The sequence below is a fragment of the Sinohyriopsis cumingii genome, chromosome 12 (genome assembly GCF_028554795.1).
Source record: "Sinohyriopsis cumingii isolate HCF-2022 chromosome 12, ASM2855479v2, whole genome shotgun sequence".
Lineage (NCBI taxonomy): Eukaryota > Metazoa > Mollusca > Bivalvia > Unionida > Unionidae > Sinohyriopsis > Sinohyriopsis cumingii.
Window position 1 is genome coordinate 18636499 of NC_142972.1, and position 23451 is coordinate 18659949.

At 33.9% G+C, this 23451-nt stretch overlaps 1 protein-coding gene across 1 annotated transcript in view; it reads right to left on the minus strand.

The window, feature by feature from the left end:
* Positions 1-23451, minus strand: part of LOC149786048 (uncharacterized) — a 370709-nt gene that overhangs the window by 176451 nt on the left and 170807 nt on the right. Inside the window, exons 3-5 of the mRNA XM_089978110.1 lie at positions 19609-19810; positions 9880-9985; positions 8543-8633 (exon numbers count right to left, since the gene is read on the minus strand). Of these exons, the coding sequence (XP_089834236.1) occupies positions 8543-8633; positions 9880-9985; positions 19609-19810 (399 nt within the window). The remainder of the gene's footprint in view (positions 1-8542; positions 8634-9879; positions 9986-19608; positions 19811-23451) is intronic.

The window sequence follows — 23451 nt, forward strand, 5'->3', positions numbered from 1 at the left end:
CAGTCTGTTTGCTTCTTTAAATGGACAGCAAGCGGTCAGTTTGCTTGTTTACATTGTCAGCTTCTGTTTGCATTCAAACACTAATAATTTGACAGTGTTAGGGACCCCTTGGTGACAGTCACGTTAGAAATAATAAATCAATGAGTTAAATTATAAATCAATGAATGAAATGACTAAGTTCTGTGAATTTTTTTAAATATCCTTGACGCTTTTCATTGTTTAATTGGTAGTGGGATGCAAACAAATGGGAGGGTGTGCACAAAATATGTACAAAAATATATACAAAAAATAAGCTTCACTTACTTTTGTTCAAAATTTAAGATACAATAGACACTAACGGTGTGTGAGTTCAACATATTGGCACTAATATAAAAAACTGCATTTGAACTGCTTTTGTATGTTGTCTAGAAATATTCTTTTTACAATTTAGCACATGCGTGTTAATGTTAAGATAGGATTATCTTTTTTTCTTTTCACTGTCGAACATAACTGCATTTCTAAAGCAAAGAAAATCACTTTCTCAGGAAATTTCAGCATAGTTAATTAGCTTACCACTCCAAAAGAAAACTTAACAAACTACATGTAGCCTTTAAACCATACATGTGATGCTGGTACAATGCAGTTAATGTATTGTAGTTTCATGGTATTTCCATCAAAACATGGCCAATAAAAAAAATTGCCTACTTTGTTTAGCTGTGTCAAAAGCACAGAATGAGTAAGTGCTTTCAAATTTTTTCTGCCTTTGGTAGATATTTACACTATTTTACTGTAGCACTGGCATCTGACAGTCTATTAAACAGTCATGTTTTGATGGTGTACCATTTCAAGCGTTGATGGTGTACAATTTCAAGTTTTGATGATCTATCATTTCAAGGGTTGATGGTTTACCATTTCAAGGGTTGATGGTGTACCATTTCAAGTTTAATGGTGTACAATTTCAAGGGTTGATGGTGTACCATTTCAAGCTTGATGGCATACCATTTCAAATTTGATGTCGTACCATTTCAAGTTTTGATGATGTACCATTTAAGTAATTACTGCATAACATATTTTTCTCTTAACTATTTTCTGCATCAATAAAAACAGTTGATTAAGGTACAGGAAAAATTGTGCAGAATTTATTTCTCTTCCTTTTTTTTAAAATGTATTGTACCCCCCTCCTCCAAACATGCTGACATAGTCTAAATGGTTATGTGAGATCTGTAATTGGACAGGAAGGCATTATTTCAGCATGCTTCCCTTATTGTAGTCCTACATGCAAGACCTCAATGCTGATATTTGTTTTCGGCAGCTCAGTCTTACTGCCTAACTAACGGCACAGTGTAGCATGTTTTGATGTGGACTAACATCGTAACGAAGGCCAAATTTTCAGAATATCTCATATAACTGGCAACCAATAACAACGCTTTTCTACAAAGTAAAGTCATAATGTTTTAGTCAGACTTTGCTTACTCTGTTGTCTTTTATCTAATAAATTCAAATTCTCACAAAAGAAATGGACCTGTTTTAAACTTTCGTTGGCCTACATTTCACTTGGCTGGAAAGCAATGAAAGCTTGGAATGCCAAAATCAAGTTAAGTTGAAATTATTCTTTAACGAAATGAATAAAAATATATTATGCCTATTGGAACTGTAAGCAACATTTCATTTCGTTCAGTAAACATATCCCCCACATGAACCTACTTGAACATACCTTGACATAACTTGACTACCGTTGCATTTCAACAAATTCAAATTTACATCAACGGAACATGAAAATGCATCCACATGCTATACAAGCCCATTATTTGGGTAGTAAGATGTAGCACTAAAACATAAATAACATGTGATACGTCTTACATTGTAGGACTACTCGTATTGCAGCATGCTTCCCTTACATTTTGACATTTCATACCTAAAAGAATAAGATTACCAAAATTCCGCCATGTACATCATGTGGAATTTTTGCATTAAGACTCGAGACAAGTAGGACTTATCAACTGGTACTAAAATTGAACATGCAACAATTTGATCCTCCACTGGTATGTGAGTGACACTTTCCTCGTCAACTGAAAACAATTAAGAAAAGAACATGCATGACCTGGCGACACCAACATGAGACAATAATTTAGTTCTACAACAGTGCATCAGTGTGAGACTTCAACCAATCAGATGTCCTTTCTAGTATGGATTTCAGGTACATTTACATTAAAATGGCTGACAAACCATCAAAAATTCAAGTGTCTTGATGTGAAGCAATTATACGCAGATCTTCTTAAAACTGAGCCCATATAATTTTTTTTCTCATCAATTTAAAGTTTTTAAACATTACTCAATGAAAAAAAGAGTCACAAGTCAGGATGTCATGTGACTGGACAAAACTAGACAAGACAGGACAGGACAGGTGGATACCAGGGTAAAATCATTACCACCTACAAGGAATCTTAAAAAGATACCTGTCAAAATAGCAAAGTGAAACAGTATTTCAGTGAACATTGCAAGTTTAATGTTCATTTTTTCTTTTGCTTTTCTCTTGTAGCTGTGATTTATACTTAATTATTATTATTATGAACTAAGTATGCTGCCAAGATATCCAAACCTTCTAATGTGCACTCATAATTATTCTTCTGTATGTAGAATAGTGTTCACTCATTATAAGGCCCCAACTCGGTGTAATGCTGTTGCTCTTATCCGCAGGTTTTATCATGGGTCCCGTTACAATGGATAAATTATGTTCCATTATTCCTATACAAATTCAACTGATTCTAATTTGCAGTTGTAAGAAATATTGCAGTATAATTTCATATCATTAAATACTCTGCCTTGTTTGAACATACCTCATGATGATGACTTTCTAACAGCCATTGTTTGAATATAACTCATTATAATGACTTTTTAACAGCCTTGTTTTAATATACCTCATTATAATGACACTATGACACAGCTTTGTTTAAACATACATTATAATAACTTTTGGACATCATTGTTTGAACATACCTCATAATCATGACTTTCTGACAGCCTTGTTTGAACGTACTACATTATTGCTTTCTGACAGCCTAGTTGGAACAAACCTGATTATAATGACTTTCTAAGAGCCACTGTTTGAACATACCTCATTATAATTACACTATCACAGCCTTGATTAAACATATCACATTATAATGACTGACAGCCTTGCTTGAACATACCTCATTATAAGTACTAATTGACAGCCTTGTTTGAACATACACATTACAATGACTTTCTGATGACCTTGTTTGAACATACCTCATTATAATTACACCATGACATCCTTGATTAAACATACCATAGTATAATGTCAGTTTGAAGATATCATAATAATTACTAAATGACAGCCTTGTTTGAACATACATTATAATGACTTTCTGACAGCCTCATTTGAACATGCATTACATGTATTATGACTTTCTGTCAGCCATATTTGAACATACCTCATCATAGAGACACTATGACAGCCTTGTTTGAACATACACTATAATGACTGACTGCCTCTTTACTCATACATGAATCCCCTTGCAAACAGGAGAAAATCTGTAGCTGCAGACAATAGAGACTTGTACAGTCACTCAAGTCAGAAATTTGGTCAGAATGACCTATTTTTGGTACAGCTAAATCACTCTCCTTGAAATACATCCACATACCAAATTTCATGAGTGTAGGTGAAATAGTCCAAAATATTTTGGGTGTATAAAAATGGTTAGCAGAAGATAAAAGTAGTCCCTCAATATAAATATTAGGTCACAATGATCTAGCTTTTATATGGCATGGGTAACTCACCTTGGAATACATATCCATTGCAAATATCATAACTGTAGGTGAAATAGGGTCTAATACAACGACAGTGTAATGAACTGATGACAAACGATAAAAAAAGCCATCCACTCTAATGTGAATATATAGTTACAGTGACACAGATTTGGTATAGTTAAGTTGTTCTCATTAACATACATCCGTGTTCCAATTTTCATTCATATAGGCAAAATAGGATCAAAGTTATTGCAGGTGTATTGAGCAAACAGCTGAAAAAAACAAGTCACAAAGACATGCTAATTAGATCACAAAGACCTAGATTTTTATGGTCGAGTTACTCTTCCTAAGATGCATCCACAGGTAAAAAAAATTCTAAAACATTTAAGTGTATGTGAAACAAGATAGTGAATAATAATAATAATAATAATAATGAGGACTTTGTATAGCGCCTAATCTTTAGAAGCTCTAAGTGCTTTACAACATTAGACAACACCTATAACATAAGAAACATATATAATAATATGATTACAAAATCCAAACACCATGAAATTTGAAAACATAAAAACATGTTGAAAATATTTAAGGTAGGAAACATTATTAGGTCTTTAAGTTTGTTCTTGCAGTCGAAATAAGTGAGTTTTGAGAGCACTCTTGAATGGGCTCACTGTGTCTTTGTGTCTAAGTTCAGTGGGCAATTCATTCCACATTGCTGGGCCCTGGTATGCAAAAGAATGTTGTCTATATGACTTTGTTTTCATGAATGGGAAATCAAGTATTGAGATAGTAATAAATGAATGAAAGATCATGGGATCAAACAGGCAAAACACATTATCCTCATCCAACTTATTGGTGTAGAGAGAATAAGGATTATAAATGCTCTTTCTTGAGTATTTCATCTTCTATAGGTATCAAGAATGTGCAATTCTGACAAGGTTGAAAATATGTGTTCAAACTAACTCAAAATGTACATTTATACCCATTTAAATTTTGTTTCACCAGTCTGAAATAAAATAGTGCAAAGTTATTTGCATAAATTTCAACATAAATCAATTATATAAATGAAAATTTTCAGTTTATTTGGCATTAAATGCTAGTTATGTCTTGTGGTTTCCACGCCCTTGTTTTTTTAAATAAGGAAATGGCAATAAAACCACAGGTGTTACTCTATTTATGTTATTCACAACATCTATTTACCTTATACAATCACATTTAAAATGATAAATCCAAGCTATAATAACCATGGCCAACTGAATACTAAGTAATGTAGATAACTAGGTTTTTTACTGAGAAGGAATAATAAGAACTAGTTGATCACTTCTGACTTCCTTGATTGTCTGTCACAAAATTGTATGTGTACATGTACATCAATAATACTGTTTACACTAACAGGAAGTCAGCAGGGTTTTCTTTACAGCAAGCAAGTTCCCACCCCCAAATGAACATAATATCACTGTATGACCTTGAAAATAAGGTCAAGGTCAACATAACCAAATTAGAACTTGGGTGGTGCTCTACAGTTTCATATTTTGCATAGGGTTAGAATTTTTAAGAACAATTTCCCTGGGTTTCCTCACTGGTTATACTGCCTATTTAAAAAAGACCTTGTATATTTTATCAAAGACCCTTTAATTCCCTTTATTTTGGTGAATGACTGATGGGTGTAATATACTTTATATAGTATACAGCTTGGACTTACTCCAGATGTGCACCTTTCAAAAAAGTGCTTGCTCCACTTGGTCATTTTCACTTCCTGAACTTCAGAGGTAAATTGTTATAAAAAAAAGAGCTGATAATTATTTTTACATTTTATGTATTTGGTAATTCATTCATTGCACTTTCAGAAGCTGGTATTGTCTAGTCTGGCAAAATTCATTTTCCCTATTTTAATAGCTGCTAAGGATGTACTTTAAAACAATTTCAGGCTGAGTTTTGGAGCACAAGAGAGCAGTCATTTTAGTTTTAAGCAGTGTGCTTAGATCACATAAAATTTCCTCTGGTACAATATCCAAAGAAATTTTATCCAATTATATCAAAACAGCACAGAGGTATGGCAACATTCTTTCCAGTGTACATGTTTTAAATGCAAACAACTTCACCTTACATGTGTCACTCTCTCAGATGTACATTACTGGTGAGAGCCCCCTTGTGAGCCTTTCAAGGCATCGCCATATCCATTTAGATCTGGTCTGATTCTATAGTCCACAAGACATCTTGCCTACAAACTCAGCCTAACAGATGATGGTCAGGTCAAAAACACAAAACCAACAGGTCTCCTTCCACCTTGGGGTTGGGGACATGTTTATTGTTTGTAATGTACTTGTATGCAGAGATCCCACTTTTACAGACATAAAGATACAATGATGATAAGGTGACATCATATGAGAGTTGACTCCTGAAAAGGCTGGGGGAACAATCGAATTACATCAGACCCAAAAAGGCTGCAATTTTTCTCACACTTTTCAATAATTAATTTTTCAGCAAGGATTACAGTGTATAATAGGTAATAATATTAATTATAACAGGAAATTGTTTTTCAAGCACATATATGTTTCTCCATCCCCTTCCCCTACCCCCATCCCTATCCCCTACTCCATTCCCTACCCCCATCCCAACCTTGAAAATTAATGGCATTCTGTGACAATTATAGGAAAGGAAATATTAAACAATGGTGAATTCTTTGAAAGTTTGTTAATAGTGTGATACAGACATTCTATAGGATGACATCTTATGCCAAAATAAAAGGACAGACATTCTATCATACACCAAACCCGACCTTTTGGTCAAGGTGATGAAAAACAGATTTCTGAGGTCTCTGGTTGATACTTGGTGCAAAGGAGTGAAGAATGTCCTGTGTGCAAGATATTTTGGAAACTATCTGTGACAAGATAATGTCAGCTTTTTTGGTAACATCAGTGTCACGGGAAATGATATCAGTCATTGTGAAATCTCTCCACAACAGACTCATAAGGGGATATGTACATTGCACATTTATGATAATCAACATGTGTAGTTTATATCAAGGTTTAAAAAGACTCAAACTTTGCCCAGATATATTGATGGGCCCCAGATGGCCAAGTGGACTAAGGTGCTTGTGTTTACAGTTCACTGACATATCATCTCTTTCCATCAAAACATGTTGAATGGTTTCATCTGTGCTCATTTCAAGTAACATTCCATATAAATATGTGCAGCTAATTGACAAGAACCAAAACTCCATTCAAAACCAATAAAATGAACATCTAACTATAAGAGAAAATGTCCATACAAAAATTCCATTACAATATAATGAATGGTTGCAAGGAACATTCCAAGCTTCCAGGTAAAGTCATGAACATGCTCATCAACAAGGGCCATAACTCTGTACAAAATGGAATAGTTTGAGACTATGTTGCATAAGAACATAATGAATGGGTTTTAATTTTGCCAGTTAAAGGCAACATCCCTTTTAAGATAAAAAGTAACTGTCAAGGGCCATAACTCTGTCCAAATGAAGATTATAATACAAAACCCATAAAAGGCACACCAAGGTCTCTGTGTATACCTAATTCCATCAGAATATTTTTAATGATTTTTTTTGTTAATTATCAAGGTCCATAACTTTATCCAAACATGGAAATGGTGCAACAAAAACATAAAAGGCAAATATGCATACAAGAGGCAATGTACACTCCATATGACAGCAGAATATGCTGATTGGTTCATGAACAATGTTGGTTACAAGGAACTGCAGCAGGGGCATGTAAAATGACCAGAAAAGGGCAAAGACTTTTCAAACTGGATTTGAAAAGATGAAACCTTTAAAAGGAACATAATAATCATAGACAATTCAGCTACTATATGGTATCCAGATATATGTAATGGCTGAAAAGTTGTTTACAGAAAATGTGAACATACAAGTATACCATTCATAATTGCTTTTAAGTCAAGTCTAACTGCAAACTGCACAGACCCAGATCTGCCATCGCATATTGCACCAGCAGATCTGGGTCTATGCAGTTTGTAAGGAATAATTAGAAGAACAAACAATATGGACCTGGATTCACAGGCTTGTTATGCTACAGCAGAAAGGATCTTTGTTGTTTACAGTTGTTTACAGTTTAACTCATCTTATAAGCAAGTATATATGGTAGTGGCAAGAATGGTGACTACTATAAGATTTTGATAAACATATTCTTCTGGGGTAAAAACTCAGCATATAAGTAAAATTTAAAGAAAATGACCATAAAACAAACATTTCAGAATTAAAATAAATCATTATTTATGTCCATCAAACTACTTCATTTCAGTAACAGAAATGCTTCATTTTTGTCTGCAGTATTAAAACTACAAATTAGAGTAACCACAGTAAAAATTGGGGGGAAATCTGATTCAAATTTATTTATTGTATCAAGCATATCATTAATCGTTTTAATTTGCATAAATACAAATTAGGTTCACACCAAATTAAATCAATGTGGTTAATATCTTGTACAAAGTCTGTTAGATTACTATTAAACAAGGCATGAAAAAGAGTATACACTGATGAGATCAAATATGAATTTGTACTTATAAGAATAGATCAAGATCATTTTGGTCAATTATGCAAACATTTTATGAAAAACCTGCAAAACTGCCTTTCAGCTCAAAATCCACCACCACAAAAAAAGAGGAAAGCACAATCTGTAGCAGTATCAAATTAAATGATCCATCCTTTCCTTATTTTACAGCTCGAAAGCACAGCTAGAGTAAACGATATAGTAAGGAAGACAACTCCTGATTCCCTATTCTAATGTAACTCTGACAGACTTGCCTTTGAGTTGAGCATTGCGCTGAGAGAGACAATGGGTTCGAGGCCAACGAACAGTACTCTGTGATCTTCCACACTGAGAGACGAAAACTTCCTGAAATGTTTCAAAAAGCCATTTATTAGTGACACTTTCTTCAATATAAAAAAATATTGTGGGAAAACTTAATGTTCATAATGAAAAATTCCTTTACCAAATTAATTTAGATAAGGTAAACAAACAAAAGGCAGAAATTACTAATAATTTAAAATTATCTGATTTTGCTGACAAGCTACAGAACTTTTAATTTTTTATATATATATATATATATATATATATATATATATATATATATATATATATATATATATATATATATATATAACCAGAACAATGGCCTGTTAAAAAAAAGGATGACAAATCCTGTATGAAAATGCAGAATTACAATAATTTTGTGCTCAGGAAGTTATAGAACTCTTTGCATGGTTTTAAGATTCAGAACAAAACTTCTAAATACATTTTGTTATGTTACTGTCATGGAGTCATTATGAGATTAATACTCTGGCAAACAAAGTTCAATAACCTAAAAAATAATTTCTTGAACCTGACATTTTTGCTAAGTACATTTATCAATAAATATGAAAGTGACACCAGGAAAATGACCTCTTCATAAATGACAGGGCAAAAGACAACTTGCATGGTAAGCATGCAAACACCTAAATATATACCATATACAGTCACTTGTAAGCTATATCCAGCAGTAATGTTGGATAATGTACCAGAAGATCTTGAGTTTATGCTGTTTGTTAGGACTAACACAATGCAGACCCTGGTCTGCTATTGATTAATATGCTGGCATATCTTGGTCTATGTTCTTTACAATTGGTCCAGACTTGAAAATTAAGAAGAATAGTCACTTCGTGGTAAAGCCACTCTCTATGAATGAACATGCAGCTGGACTGGACTTGTACATGAGTAAATACGGTACATGACTGGAGTCTTATCATGATTCAGTTACCATTCTTTTCGATCAAACAGTAAATTTCAAGATAAAACAACTCTGCACAACAAATATTTTGCACCTTATAAAAAATATAAATTATTACAGTAATATTAAAAATTAATAAATTAGATGCTAATCATGCCGGTGGAAAAATAAATTTTTTAACAATTTTGAAAAGTGCAAGTTCTGACACAAATGACAATGAAATCTTGGATCTGAATTGTGCCTCAGAAAATAAAAGTTGTTCATCTTGTAGATTTGAATTACTCTAAAACCAAACAAATGCTGATCCCAGCTTGTAACAAATTAAGTCTTTTTAGAAATATCCAATCTACATAGAATATTGCAATAATTTCTTACCTTAGTGGTTCCGCATAGCTGTCAAGGACAGTCTGTAGTCGATTGACATACAATCTCTCTGACTTTAACAGCTGGTACACAATCTTGAACTTGGCATCTTCAGTAACTGAAAATATTCATTGACAGTAATACATGCTAACAGAAGACACTGAAAGGACCACTAAAATCTGTCCTTTGCAAACAGGGGTCCTTTATACAGAAGCTGAAAATTATAGACATGAAAATGGGACTGAGAAATGTCCATTACAAATGGTAGTCTTTATATAGGGGTCCACAAAGGGTGGTCAAACTGTATTCATAACTTTAAAAAAAAGTATGGTTCAACATCTCTTAATGGTCAAGTACAGGGGTTTCTGTACAGTTAGTCCATTATCTAATAATAATCAATTACAGAGGTTTCTGTACAGTTAGTCCATCATCTAATAATAATAAATTACCAAGGTTTCTGTACAGTTAGTCCATTATCTATTAATAATCAATTACAGAAGTTTCTGTACAGTTAGTCCATCATCTAATAATAATAAATTACAGGTGTCTGTACAGTTAGTCCATCATCTAATAATAATCAATTACAGAGGTTTCTGTACAGTTAGCCCATCATCTAATAATAATAAATTACAGAGGTTTCTGTACAGTTCAACAACTCTTAATGGTCATGTACAGGATTCTTTTTAAGCCCTTTTTTATACTCTTGCATACATAAAATCAATGTATCCATTTGTATTCAGTCTTTCCTAGGATGCGCTGATTTTAAAATGAATTTAACTGAAAATAAACCAAATACTTGAAAACTAAGGCATTTATTAGGCTAAAACTGCACTGAATATGGTCATCAACAGACGGAGAAAAACAAAATAATCAAAATTTTTGGAAAGATTTATGAAAACACGGGGCATTCAAAAGCAGAGGTTCGATCTTGGCAAAGTTTATATTATAAAAATAAATACATCGTATCCTTTTTTTCGTCCAAAATCACTGACTCTGTTCTTTATAATGGTACACCAGGACCTCAAATGTAAACCTTTAACTCGTAACATAATGTAATTTTTATTACGTTCTACTTCGTATTTGCTGCTCTTATTTCTCCACCATAAATATCCATAAAGAAATGGGTAAATGAGAATATTATTTGCAGTTCTGTGCCCTGTGAGAAGAGACAACTTATTTTTATGTTCTTTAATCTCCATCTTGTCAATTACACCCCACCCACCCCAACCAATGATTGTCAACAAGATGTGTCAACATTATTTTTAACATTTCCATGGATCTTTGATGATTTCATCATTTGAAATATGCTCAAAAACAAATGGAATGTTAAGTAGGGTCTCCATGGAAAGTTATTCTAACTCCCAGTTTTAGACACTAAAATCAGATTACAGAATGAATTGTTGAAGATTAACAACAGTGTTAAGACATATGAACAAAATTCATCAAGGGGTTTAGGAAATATGTTGAAATAAATAAATGCAATTTAAAACAAGTCTTTATGGAAGTTTAGTATGGCTGTGACCTTGACACAAAGATCCAAGTAGTAAAACCACATGTTGTTGAATGAATCCTCTTGGTATGAAAAATATTCCACTTAGAGGTTAAGAAAATATAAGCAAATTAAACATCTTTAACCAAAATATCAATGCAAATTTCCTATTATTGTGACCTTGACCCCAATGTTAAAGTGGCAAACAGTGATATCATTTGTTCTAAGGTTCACAGTGATTTTACCAATGTATCAACACAATCCATCATGGGGTTTAGGATATATAAGAAAATTAGGAAACTAAAACCACAACCGTAACACATTTTCTGTGACTGTGACCTTGACCTATGATCAAATTAGTAAGAATCGATGTTACTCAATGAATATGATTATTTTCAAATTAATCATTCCACATGTGAAGATAATCCATCAAATTGTTTAGGAAATACAAGTGTGTGTGTGTGTGTGTGTGTGTGTGTGTGTGTGTGTGTGTGTGTGTGTGTGTGTGTTCGTGTGTTCGTGTGTGTGTGTGTGTGAGAGAGATTTGGATTTTTAATGTAGCTTTAACAATTTTTCAGTCATATCGCTACGATGTCAGCAGTATGGCAGTGTATAGTGATGCCTATCACTGAGGCATCATGCTGCATACCCACCCAGTCACATTATCCTGACACTAAGGCCACCAGTCCTAACACTAACCTCCTAATGTTGAGTGTCTAGTGTGGCAGCTATTAGTGCCATTTTTATGTCTTTGGTATGATTCAGATGGGGTTCGATCTCGCAACCTTCTGCATCCAAGGCAGAAACTCTAACCACTAGGCCACCGGAGCAGTCACAAGCAAATGAATAAACCTAATTCAAACCTTTTGTGAAGATCTTCTATAACTACACTCTACTCCAAGGTCAAAAGGTCAAAAATATGTTGTAGAATGTGTTTTCTTAGCTTCAGAATGATAATACTGAGTATGAAGAGAATCTGTCAAGGGAATTAGGAAATATTAACAAATAAAAACCTGAACCAAAAACCTTCATGTGCATTTTCAGCCTTTGAGTTGTTTGATTTTATCCAAAATTAATGCCCTTCTTAAATACCACAAGTGAAAACCATCCATAATTTGGTTCAGGTACATAGAACTAATGGCTAATGTGCAGTCACTCTTATTTTGACCTTTGGTCTTTTTCCCTAAGCTGAGTCTTCTTTCTTACCCATGGTGCAAGTTTATTAACTGTAATGATGGAGAACTGGAGTTATTTTGAAGAAATTACAATGTTTATTCTTTTTTTCAGTCAAAGTGACCTTAACCTTTGAACTTTTGAACCAGAAATCAATATCATATTATTATATATTTGGTAATTGTATATGGTGAACAAATGAAGTCATTGTATTGAAATAAAGTTTATAGTAGATGGATGAATGGACATCAAAACATAATACACTCCATCTTAAGGCAACCTTATAAACAAAAGTGGAGTGGCCAGATGTGTGGATTAATCAGGAAAGGGTTGTGATGTCCAAAATATAAATAAAGAACATTAACAAGTAAAGTATGTTTTGTGGTCATTTCCTCTATCAAAATTTCAATGATATTTGGATTAAAAGATTTATCAGTTAATAAAATTTATAATCAAAATTATTGCTACTTTATTATACATTACACAAATTACTATTACTCTATGCAACTTTATTATACATTACACACATTACTGTTACTCTGTGCTACTTTATTATACATTACACACATTACTGTTACTCTATGCAACTTTATTATACATTACACACATTACTGTTACTCTGTGCTACTTTATTATACATTACACACATTACTGTTACTCTGTGCTACTTTATTATACATTACACACATTACTGTTACTCTGTGCTACTTTATTATACATTACACACATTACTGTTACTCTATGCTACTTTATTATACATTACATAAATTGCTGTTTCTCTATGCAAATTTACTATACAAAATTACTGCTACTTTATGCTACTTTATTATTCATTATACAAATTACTGTTACTCTATACTGCTTTATTATTCATTGTACAAATTACTGTTACTCTATACTGCTTTATTATACATTACACAAATTACTATTACTCTATGCTACTTTATTATACATTACACACATTACTGTTACTCTATGCTACTTTATTATACATTACACACATTACTGTTACTCTGTGCTACTTTATTATACATTACACACATTACTGTTACTCTATGCTACTTTATTATACATTACACAAATTAATGTTACTCTATGCTACTTTATTATACATTACACAAATTAATGTTACTCTATGCTACTTTATTATACATTACACAAATTAATGTTACTCTATGCTACTTTATTATACATTACACACATTACTGTTACTCTATGCTACTTTATTATACATTACACAAATTAATGTTACTCTATGCTACTTTATTATACATTACACACATTACTGTTACTCTATGCTACTTTATTATACATTACACAAATTAATGTTACTCTATGATACTTTATTATACATTACACAAATTACTATTACTCTATGCTACTTTATTATACATTATACAAATTAATGTTACTCTATGCTACTTTATTATACAAAATTACTGTTACTCTATGCTACTTTATTATACATTACACAAATTACTATTACTCTATGCTACTTTATTATACATTACACAAATTACTATTACTCTATGCTTCTTTATTATACATTACACAAATTAGTTATATTATGCAAGTGACTATGATTCTTGGATCCATTACACTCATACTGTTGGTGCTAACAAGTATTGTTCAACATTAAGCGACACAACTTTATGGGACACAGCTTCATGGAACACCTTACCAAATACAACTACATGGAACACAATTTAATGGGACACAACTTCATGTAACAACTTTATGGGACACAGCTTCATGGAACACAACTTTCTGGGATACAGCTTCATGGAACACCTTACCAAATACAACTTCATGGAACACAACTTAATGGGACACAACTTCATGGAACACAACTTTATGGGACACAACTTCATGGAACACCTTACCAAATACAACTTCATGGAACACAACTTTATGGGACTCAACTTCATGGAACACAAATATAATCTAAATTTACTTTGTCTGAAATGATTTGAAGAGTAAGCAACACAGAGGAGGTCTGGTTCTCTCCAGAACATCAACAAAGTCAAGGATTTCTTTCAAATGTTTACATCTGATTACTACTGATTTATTTGGGGTTTAATTATTGTTTGAGACCACACCACAGCACCACCATATACTATATGTACATGCTTATAATTTGAGTTCAACTGGAAACTGCACAGACCCAGATCAGCCAGTGCATTATGTGCTGGCAGATCTGGGTCTTGCAGTTTGTTAGGAGTAATCAGTAGAACAAATAATACAGACCCTGATCTGCAGGCAGATTGTGATACAGCAGATCAGGATCTTTGTTGTTTTGCAGTTTGGCTCGACTTATAAGCGAGTATAGTTGGTTGGTGGCCAAGAATAAGAGGTGTGACTTAATGTTGTTGTGTTATTGTGGGGTTTAACGCCATTTTTCAGTACACGATAGGCTATGCATGGCGGCCAGTGTTAATGGTGGAGGAAGAACCCAGGAAAACCCCAGGAAGAACCACCGACCTATGAGAAGTGATTTAATGTAAACGGTTGTTGTTTTTTAAAAGTAAAGTGTCACACATTTCACTATGGCAGTGTCAAGAAGGATGATAAAAAATTATTTCCATGCAACTGCAACTGGAAAGAGTCTAAATGTAGTGAATGGAAGGGCTAATTACACGGCCTTGCAGTAATTCCTTACCATTCAGAAATCAAGGTTACAGCCAAAGTCAGACATAACAAAATTTAGGCAAATCTAAATTTTTGATAATTAAGTTTGATTTGGTTGTAAATGAAACTGTAAGTAAGATTTATAACCATACAGCACCTGTAATGTATACATATTACATCTAGCATGGTGTCTTTTTTCAACTTTAACTGCAGAATTTTCCAACATCAAAAAGGTGGGGGGGTGGGACGTAAACATCCATATTAATGAAAATTACTGGTTGGGTCAAAAGTCAAAGGTCAAGGTCATATGAATGAATTTTTCTGCATGCAAAAAGATCTATGGAGTGAAATGTAACAGCCCAGTCCTGAAATATGGTAAGTTAATTTAATCACGAATGCAAGAAGTATAACCAGATGCACTACCTTGGTGCTGCCCTGTTTAGATACATTATAATCTAACAGTAAAAATGCCAGATTTCACAGGAATTTACAAGCCTGCTTTCAAAATGCTATTAATCTTGTCAAGCGGTGTAAATAAAATATGTCCTGTTAATTGATATGTAACAGAAATCAATTTGGACATAAACCTGCTAATTGATAGGTAAGATTTTAGTTAAGTACTGACTCTCTTAGCCATGTGGAAAACACATTAAGATGGAATGTATTGAAAATGCCATTAACCTGGAGATTGCATGCAATCCAAATAATGCCAAGATCTAATTCTGTAGAATCTGTGCAAATCACCACATACATCTCTACCCAAATCTAAAGCAGTACTTTCTGCCAATTTTTATTAAAGTTTACACATATCTATTCCTCAAGATATGAATTATAAAATTCTCCATTGCACACTGCCAAAATATCCATATGCCTGTATTTACCAAGGTCATGTTCAAACATCAACAGAATGTAACACTGAAAACAGACCTTACTGGTACCAACGACTAGAAAATTTAGCAAAAGGTCAATTTATTTGATGGAGGCTAAGCTTCAGAAATTAAAAAGAGATTGTTTATATCAATTAAAAGAAAAATAAGTGATTAATCTACCTGAATGCTTCTAAAATCTATGCAAAAGTGACAAAGAAATGCATGCATATACACACACACACTTGATTATAAACTGAGTCCAACTGCATACACACAGATCTGCTGTTACATAATGCAAAGGCATATCTGGGTCTATGCAGTTTGCTAGGAATAATTAGTAGAAAAAACAAAGACTATCACATAATACAGCAGTTCAATTAGATGCACTAATCAATTCTGAGATATTTGTTTTAAAACATTTTTAACTGGGGGTGTGTGTGCTAGGGTTGGCAACAAAAAAATGGACAGTTGGCCGACCAGAAACATATTTTTTTGCCTTAAATATGAATTACGCCATTTATCGGCAGAAAATAAAAATATACTTTAAGCTCTATTTTCAATTTATGAAAATTGGCACATTTTCAACTGAAAATAGAAATGTCACAAGAGTGCTAAAGCATTCACAATCAATATTTTAACTGATAAAACAGACAACTCAGGAATAATAAATAATTCATAACCATTAACACACAATCTTCAAAATACTCAAAGATTTTAATATTTATTATAGAAATTATTTTGGGTGGGTTAAGTGAAAATTTCAAAGAAAGTATATGAAAAAATTATGAAAAGTTATAAATAACTTGAATTTGTAAAACTGTAAAATGAAAGCTGTCAGATGTCAGACAATAGTGTACTATGCCACTTCACATTCACACAAGCTAAACCTGCCCTGATATTACTATGTCATAATTCACATATAGCACGACTTTAAACTGGTCAGCGGTCCAGGTGTTAAATGGATGGAACTTGTAGATTCTTCAGTTGCAGAGGCTGTTCTACTCATATACGTATGAGATCATCAGTCACAGAGCCTGATCTACTCCTCTGGTTATGAGATCATCAGTTACGGAGACTGATCTACTCATATACCAATGAGATTGTATGTTACAGAGGCTGATTTTGTACATATACCAATGAGATCAACTGTTACACAGTCTGATGTCCTCATATACATGTGAGATCATAAGTTACAAAGCCTGATCTACACATATACCTATGAGATCATAACTTATGGAGGCTGATTTACACATATACCAACGAGATCAACTGTTACAAGGCTGATCCATTTGTATAACTATGAGACCATCAGTCACAGGTAGATTTACTCATATACTTATGAGATTATTAATTTAATGCCAAGTCAGATTTAATAGTAATCTTATACCCATTCTGGGCTCAGGAAAAATTTCCAAAGCACTCATCCCTGAGATAAGTTGCAAGAGTTACTTGCCCCTGCTCTCACGCCAAACCCATTACACTACTTACACTTCTGCTGAAGAAGCCCAAGTACTTGATGCAATCAGAAATTGTCCAAAAACCACGAAAATAGTACGTGTAGTTTATTAACAGGGTACTAAAAAGAAACAGAACCTGAGGTCATGTGGTACAAGATGCCTGAGCTAGTGATGGCATTCTATGCCACATGAATGATGGCCAAATATTTTTTAATACTGTCAATAATCTTTTTATTATATATTTAAAACCAAGCAAATTAATCATTCTGTTGTAATATTAGAATAACACAAATAAAATAAAAATTATTTAAACTTTTTATTGAACATTTAACACGTTGTTAAATTAATGAATGAAACCTAAAAGTTTGTTAAAGAAGATGGGAGGTTGTGGGTTCGATCCCCAGCCAAGACATACCAAAGACTTATAAAAATGGTACAAACAGCTGCCTAGCTTGGTGCTCAACATTAAGAGGTTAGCGTAGGGACTGGTTGGCCTGGTGTCAGGATAATGTGACTGGGTGGGACATCATGCTACATATCTGCAGCATGATGCCCCAGTGCTATAAATCATCATAAACTGCCACACAGCAGACATCGTAGCAATATGACTGAAAAATTGTTAAAGCTACATTAAAAATCCAAATCACACACACACACAGAGACTTATTAGATAAATATGTAACAAGAGACAAGGTTTGTAACTCAAGAAATTAGAAACCGTTTTGTAATCGAGATGTCATAAATTTTCTTTTCACTGAGTTTATCACACATCTTTGTGATTAGATGTGACAGAAGTTTCAAGACCGAGAATATCAAAATTGGAAGATTTTCATCTGGTCAGACATTATGCTAGCCCCTCAGCAGATCATCCATATTACCAAGAATGTGGCTCTATTAATACACTGCCACATCAAAATAAAGACGCCAACAGATATTTACTTAAGTATTAACTTTTCACACAAAAAATCCACATCTCTCAATTTGTACCAATTTTCATACTGATTGGTTAAACATCCATTCTAGAGAGCTATTAACTCAGGCATAAGAAGGAAGATCACTAATTGGCCAAAAGAAACGGAACATTTTGAGGTCATTATCTCAAGTAGATTATGACCAGTCGGTTGTTGTCTCAGCATTATCTGCTTTATAAATAAATAATAATGGCATGAACCGAGTGAATATTCAGGGGATATGGCTGAGTCACTTAAAATACTCTTTCAGAATGCAAGTTGGCAGTATTTTTCGTATGAAAAGCAATTACATGCTTTTAAAAATATCTGCTGGTATCTTCTCTTTCACATGCCAATGTTTCAATAAAGCTTAAGTGTTTCAAATACCTGTGACAACCGTAGCATTACTTGATGATGTGTGATAGCTCATTGATAGGGATCTTTCTCCGCATCCAACTGATGCCTAAATTACTGAAGAGTGTCACTGTAAATGCAAACATCTTTAATCAATTGAGGTCCAAGTCTGAAACTGCATCATGATAATTTCAAAGTATATACCCATTTTAGTATCAAGCTTACATCAGGTGAAAATGAAATCATTTCCTCTGCAAAATGTTCTAGACTGACAACAAGTAGGTAAATTAGACAAAGATTATTTACAACTGAAGCATACAAACTATTAAGCAATGCTGAACTTCAGCACATATGGGTAGAAAATGCACTAAGATTTATTGTCAAGATGTAAATCTGTATCTACTCAGCTGGGGCCCTGAGTGGCCAAGTGGTCTAAAGCGCTCACCGTTCCGGATCACTGCCATCTCACCTCTGTCTGCGTGGGTTCAAGTCCAAGGCTCGGCTAGCATGGGTACGTGGGAAAGCCTGCCAGTAGCTTCTCGTGGGTCGGTGGTTCCTTCCTGGGTTCTTCCTCCACCAGTTATACTGGCCGCCATGTATAGCCTATCTTGTGCTGAAAAATGGCATTAAACCCTAGAACAACAACAACAATCTACTCAGCTCGTGGATACGTACACAGTAAAGTTGTACCCTATCCAGTCATCATTTTACCAAGTCAGGACAAGTAAATGAGTGGCTTTCCTGATCCCTGATATTTGAAAGACTAACTTCATTCTCACCATCTCTGGTGTTAGTAAAAATGCAGAATTTCATAAACTTACCAGGTACTGCAATCAGTCCTTCAGGTAGACTGTTGGTCTCCTCCTCTCCACTGTCAAGGCTTTCACCAACAGATGTAGCGCTGCTATCTGAGTTGAGAATAGCACGAGCACTGTCCATTATCACCCTGTAGCTGCTGATGCGGTAATCCATGGCAGCCTGTGAAAGCAGCTCCTTCAACTGGGCTCCATTTGCTCCATGAAACTGAAAATTTAAACAAGGTAGATAATTCTGGTACTTAAGTTTCTGTCAACGGACTCCAGGTTCCATACAAAACTGAAATACAATGAGGGAGATAACTCTGGTAGTGAAATTTACTTTACTCAACATTTTCCTGACTCAAAAGCTTCAACTACAGTCCACTTCTTCCATGGAATTTACGCAGACAGATGATACTGGCTTTGATGTTCTCATCTGGGACGATTATTTCCTGCTGGCCAGCAAATATTTAAAAGTATAAAAAATGCCATTGGCACAAGGTTGCAACACATACAATGCCAACAGCACATGGCTGCAAACACATAAAATGCCTTTGGCACATGGTCTTAACATAAAATGCTATTTTTCCATGGAACTTACACAGAGAGATAATACTGGTTTTGATGTTTCCATCTGTTTCAATTTTTTCCTTCTGGCAAGCACATATTTAAACGTATCACAACAATACCATTGGCACAAGGTTGCAACATATATAATGTCAATGGTACATAATGGCAAACATAAATGCCTTTGGCATATGGTTGTAACACATAAAATGCCTTTGGCATATGGTTGTAACACACAAAATGCTATTGGCAAATGGGTGTAACATAAAAGCATGGAATAGAAAACAAAACCTGTTTTTTTAAATCTCAATTTTTGTCTCTTATCATGTACAACCTAGTGGCTAAAATCTGCGTAAATTGCCTAAGACAAAATCTTACCCGTAAACCACTAAACATCCGATCCAAATCTATCCAGATTCACAGTATGAAAACTAAATTATCAGTACTCACAGATATTTTGGCTCTGTAATTATAGAAATATTTAAATCACATTCGTGGAGTCCATAGACTACATTTTATTTTGGAATTTAAGTACTGCAAAAGTGAATCTATAACAGATATCTTAAAATATGCCAAACAATTGATTTCTAAGTCAATAAAAGATTTTGATTTGTTTACAGATGCAGTCAATATCAACAGCAATCACAAATCTACATCTCCACTGGAGTACACCACTTGCAGATAATACTACCATATAAGTTCGCTCAGAAGTAGAGCCCAAGTGCAAACTGCACAAACCCAGATCTGCCGTTGCATAACGCACTGGCAGATCTGGGTCTGTACAGTTTGTTAGGAATAATCAGTAGAACAAATACAGTCCCTGGCCTACAGGTGCACTATGCTATAGCGGATCAGCATTTTTTGTTATTGGCAATATGACTTGACTTATAAGCGAGATTATATGGTAAGTTAATCACTATAGAGTATGTTCAAGACACAAGAGGACTCCATCTTTGCTTAGGTTATTGAACTCATTCTTATCCTGTGGAAGACAAACCAGCATCCTTTTTACTGCCTTCTACTTCACAAAATGTGGGTAATGGGACATGATAAAATTCAGTGATGGATGACAGACGTTGCATAAATTGCTTGGATCATGTTGGACACCATGAAAACAAGGTCATCTATGAACAACTGTTAATCCATTGGGATCTATTCCAAGATGCTAAATTAGCGTTTATTTATAGCAATTCATGCAGAGAAATCAACAGAATGTGCAAAAATCATGCATTAGAGTTTGAAGCCATATCATTATGTCTTTATAAAATCCCTTCTAAATCCTGAAATCCCCTCCCCCTTTTTTTGTTCAAATGATTGAGAGAAGGGGAGAATTTTTATGTGAATTCCAGAACAGGCCCCATCTCCAAATCATTAACTTCTCTTTCATTTAAGTTTGATTATTTGACTTTTTCTTTCAACATGTAATCATCATCTATCCTAACATTTGTGTATGGTTGACCTTGATGACCTCTAAGGATTTCATAAATCAAGATTGACAAAAGAAAAAGAGAACATCCACAAATGATGGATTAAAAAGCTTACAAGGCCAGTATACAAGAAACAACAATATATCTACATCTGTGGCATGCAAGACTGTCAAATTTAAATTTACATTTATAAAATGTTGTTCAGCAAAGCATATCCAATGAAATGGTTTAGCAAATGTTTTTCTTCATCCAATGTCAAATATATTTACATTTAACTGATGATAAAAAGATAAAGGGTCATTACAAATTTACATAATTATTCATATTATGGTATGTAAAGATACTGAATTTCTCAAGTCAATTTATAAAACTGAGTAAATCCAGGGTCTGAACAAGCAAATCACAATAAATGCCACCCACCTCCTTCCCAAGTGTACTGTATATACTCACTTATAAGTCGAGGCAAACTCCACACAACAAAAAACCCATTTGCCATAGCATAACTTGCCTACAGATCAATGTCTATCTAATTCGTTCTACTGATTACTCCTAACAAACTGCATTGACCCAGATCTGGCACATTATGCAATGGCAGATCTGGGGTCTACACAGTTTGCAGTCCATAATAAGCTGGCATATTAGGGTCTATGGTTTTTGTTTGACTGATTATTCTTAACAAAATGGACAGATGTCATTGTATTATGCAATGGAAGATCTGGGTCTATGTAGTCTGTGCTCGGACTCAACCTATAAGGTAATATATATGGTTATATTATGACCAACTTAGCTCATACCATTGTTAACCATTTGAGATAGGACTACTTTTCCCCATTGAAGGCACCATATTTTAAAGTTGTTTAAGTTTACCATTTGCTCAAACTTGATATAAGGGACACCTGCCCACAAAACAAGTGTGGGTGGTTCCCTGGGTGTTAAATGGGCTAGCTTCACTTCGAACTCATAGTCATCTACGCAGTAAAATTGTATTACATTCATTCTTAGTTGAACAGAAATTTCCTGACAATTTTTTTATCAAATGTAACTATGAAAATAAAAGGGTTAGCAGTGGAGGAGTTAATCCCAATCCCGAAGTGACAGAGAACTACTTGTTGATCTTGTACAGATGTTTGTCACAGGTAAAAAGGAACCAGTACCAGATATTCATAAAGCCAGTACCAGAGATAAATATACAGCATGCCATCCCTATCCCAAATCTGACATCATCAATATGGCAGACCACTAATGGTGGAGATAAAGAGTCTGGAATGCACAGGTGCGCCATCAACACTTTCTCATCTGAGTAACTTATTTAGCTTTTGAAGTATTTGCCATAAGATGTATCTACTCTGTACTATTAAAACTTCTCATCAAACACTGAACAAAGCTATTTAAACCCAAAAATAAGAATATTCATTAGTGACACAGTTCCAAAATGACTTGCCTGTAGCCCAGTCCTAAAAGGAGTGAATAGAAATTTTAAAAATTTCCTAAATCCAGAAATCTACAATTTACAGCTTTCAGTCAATTGTTGCTTGTTCAGGTTCTAATGGATCACTAACAAATCTTGTCCTAATCAATGTGTGAACCATCAAGTAAATACACCTGTTGTGTTAAGCTTTCCTGACTAAAAGAATGTGTGCTACTTTTTTGGTTAGATACCAAGACTGTTTCCAATAAATCTCACATATAAATTAAATTGTGTAAATTTGTAAATAGAACCAGTGGATAAAGACACATGCAAAAGTGCCCCTCTCTCCACAATTTGCTCGAGCCTTAACAAGAATAAATTAACATGCAGGAAACATAACTTATCTAAATGCCAACACAAAAATGTTGAAAATTCAGATCATTCATCATCTCATCCATATAAAAT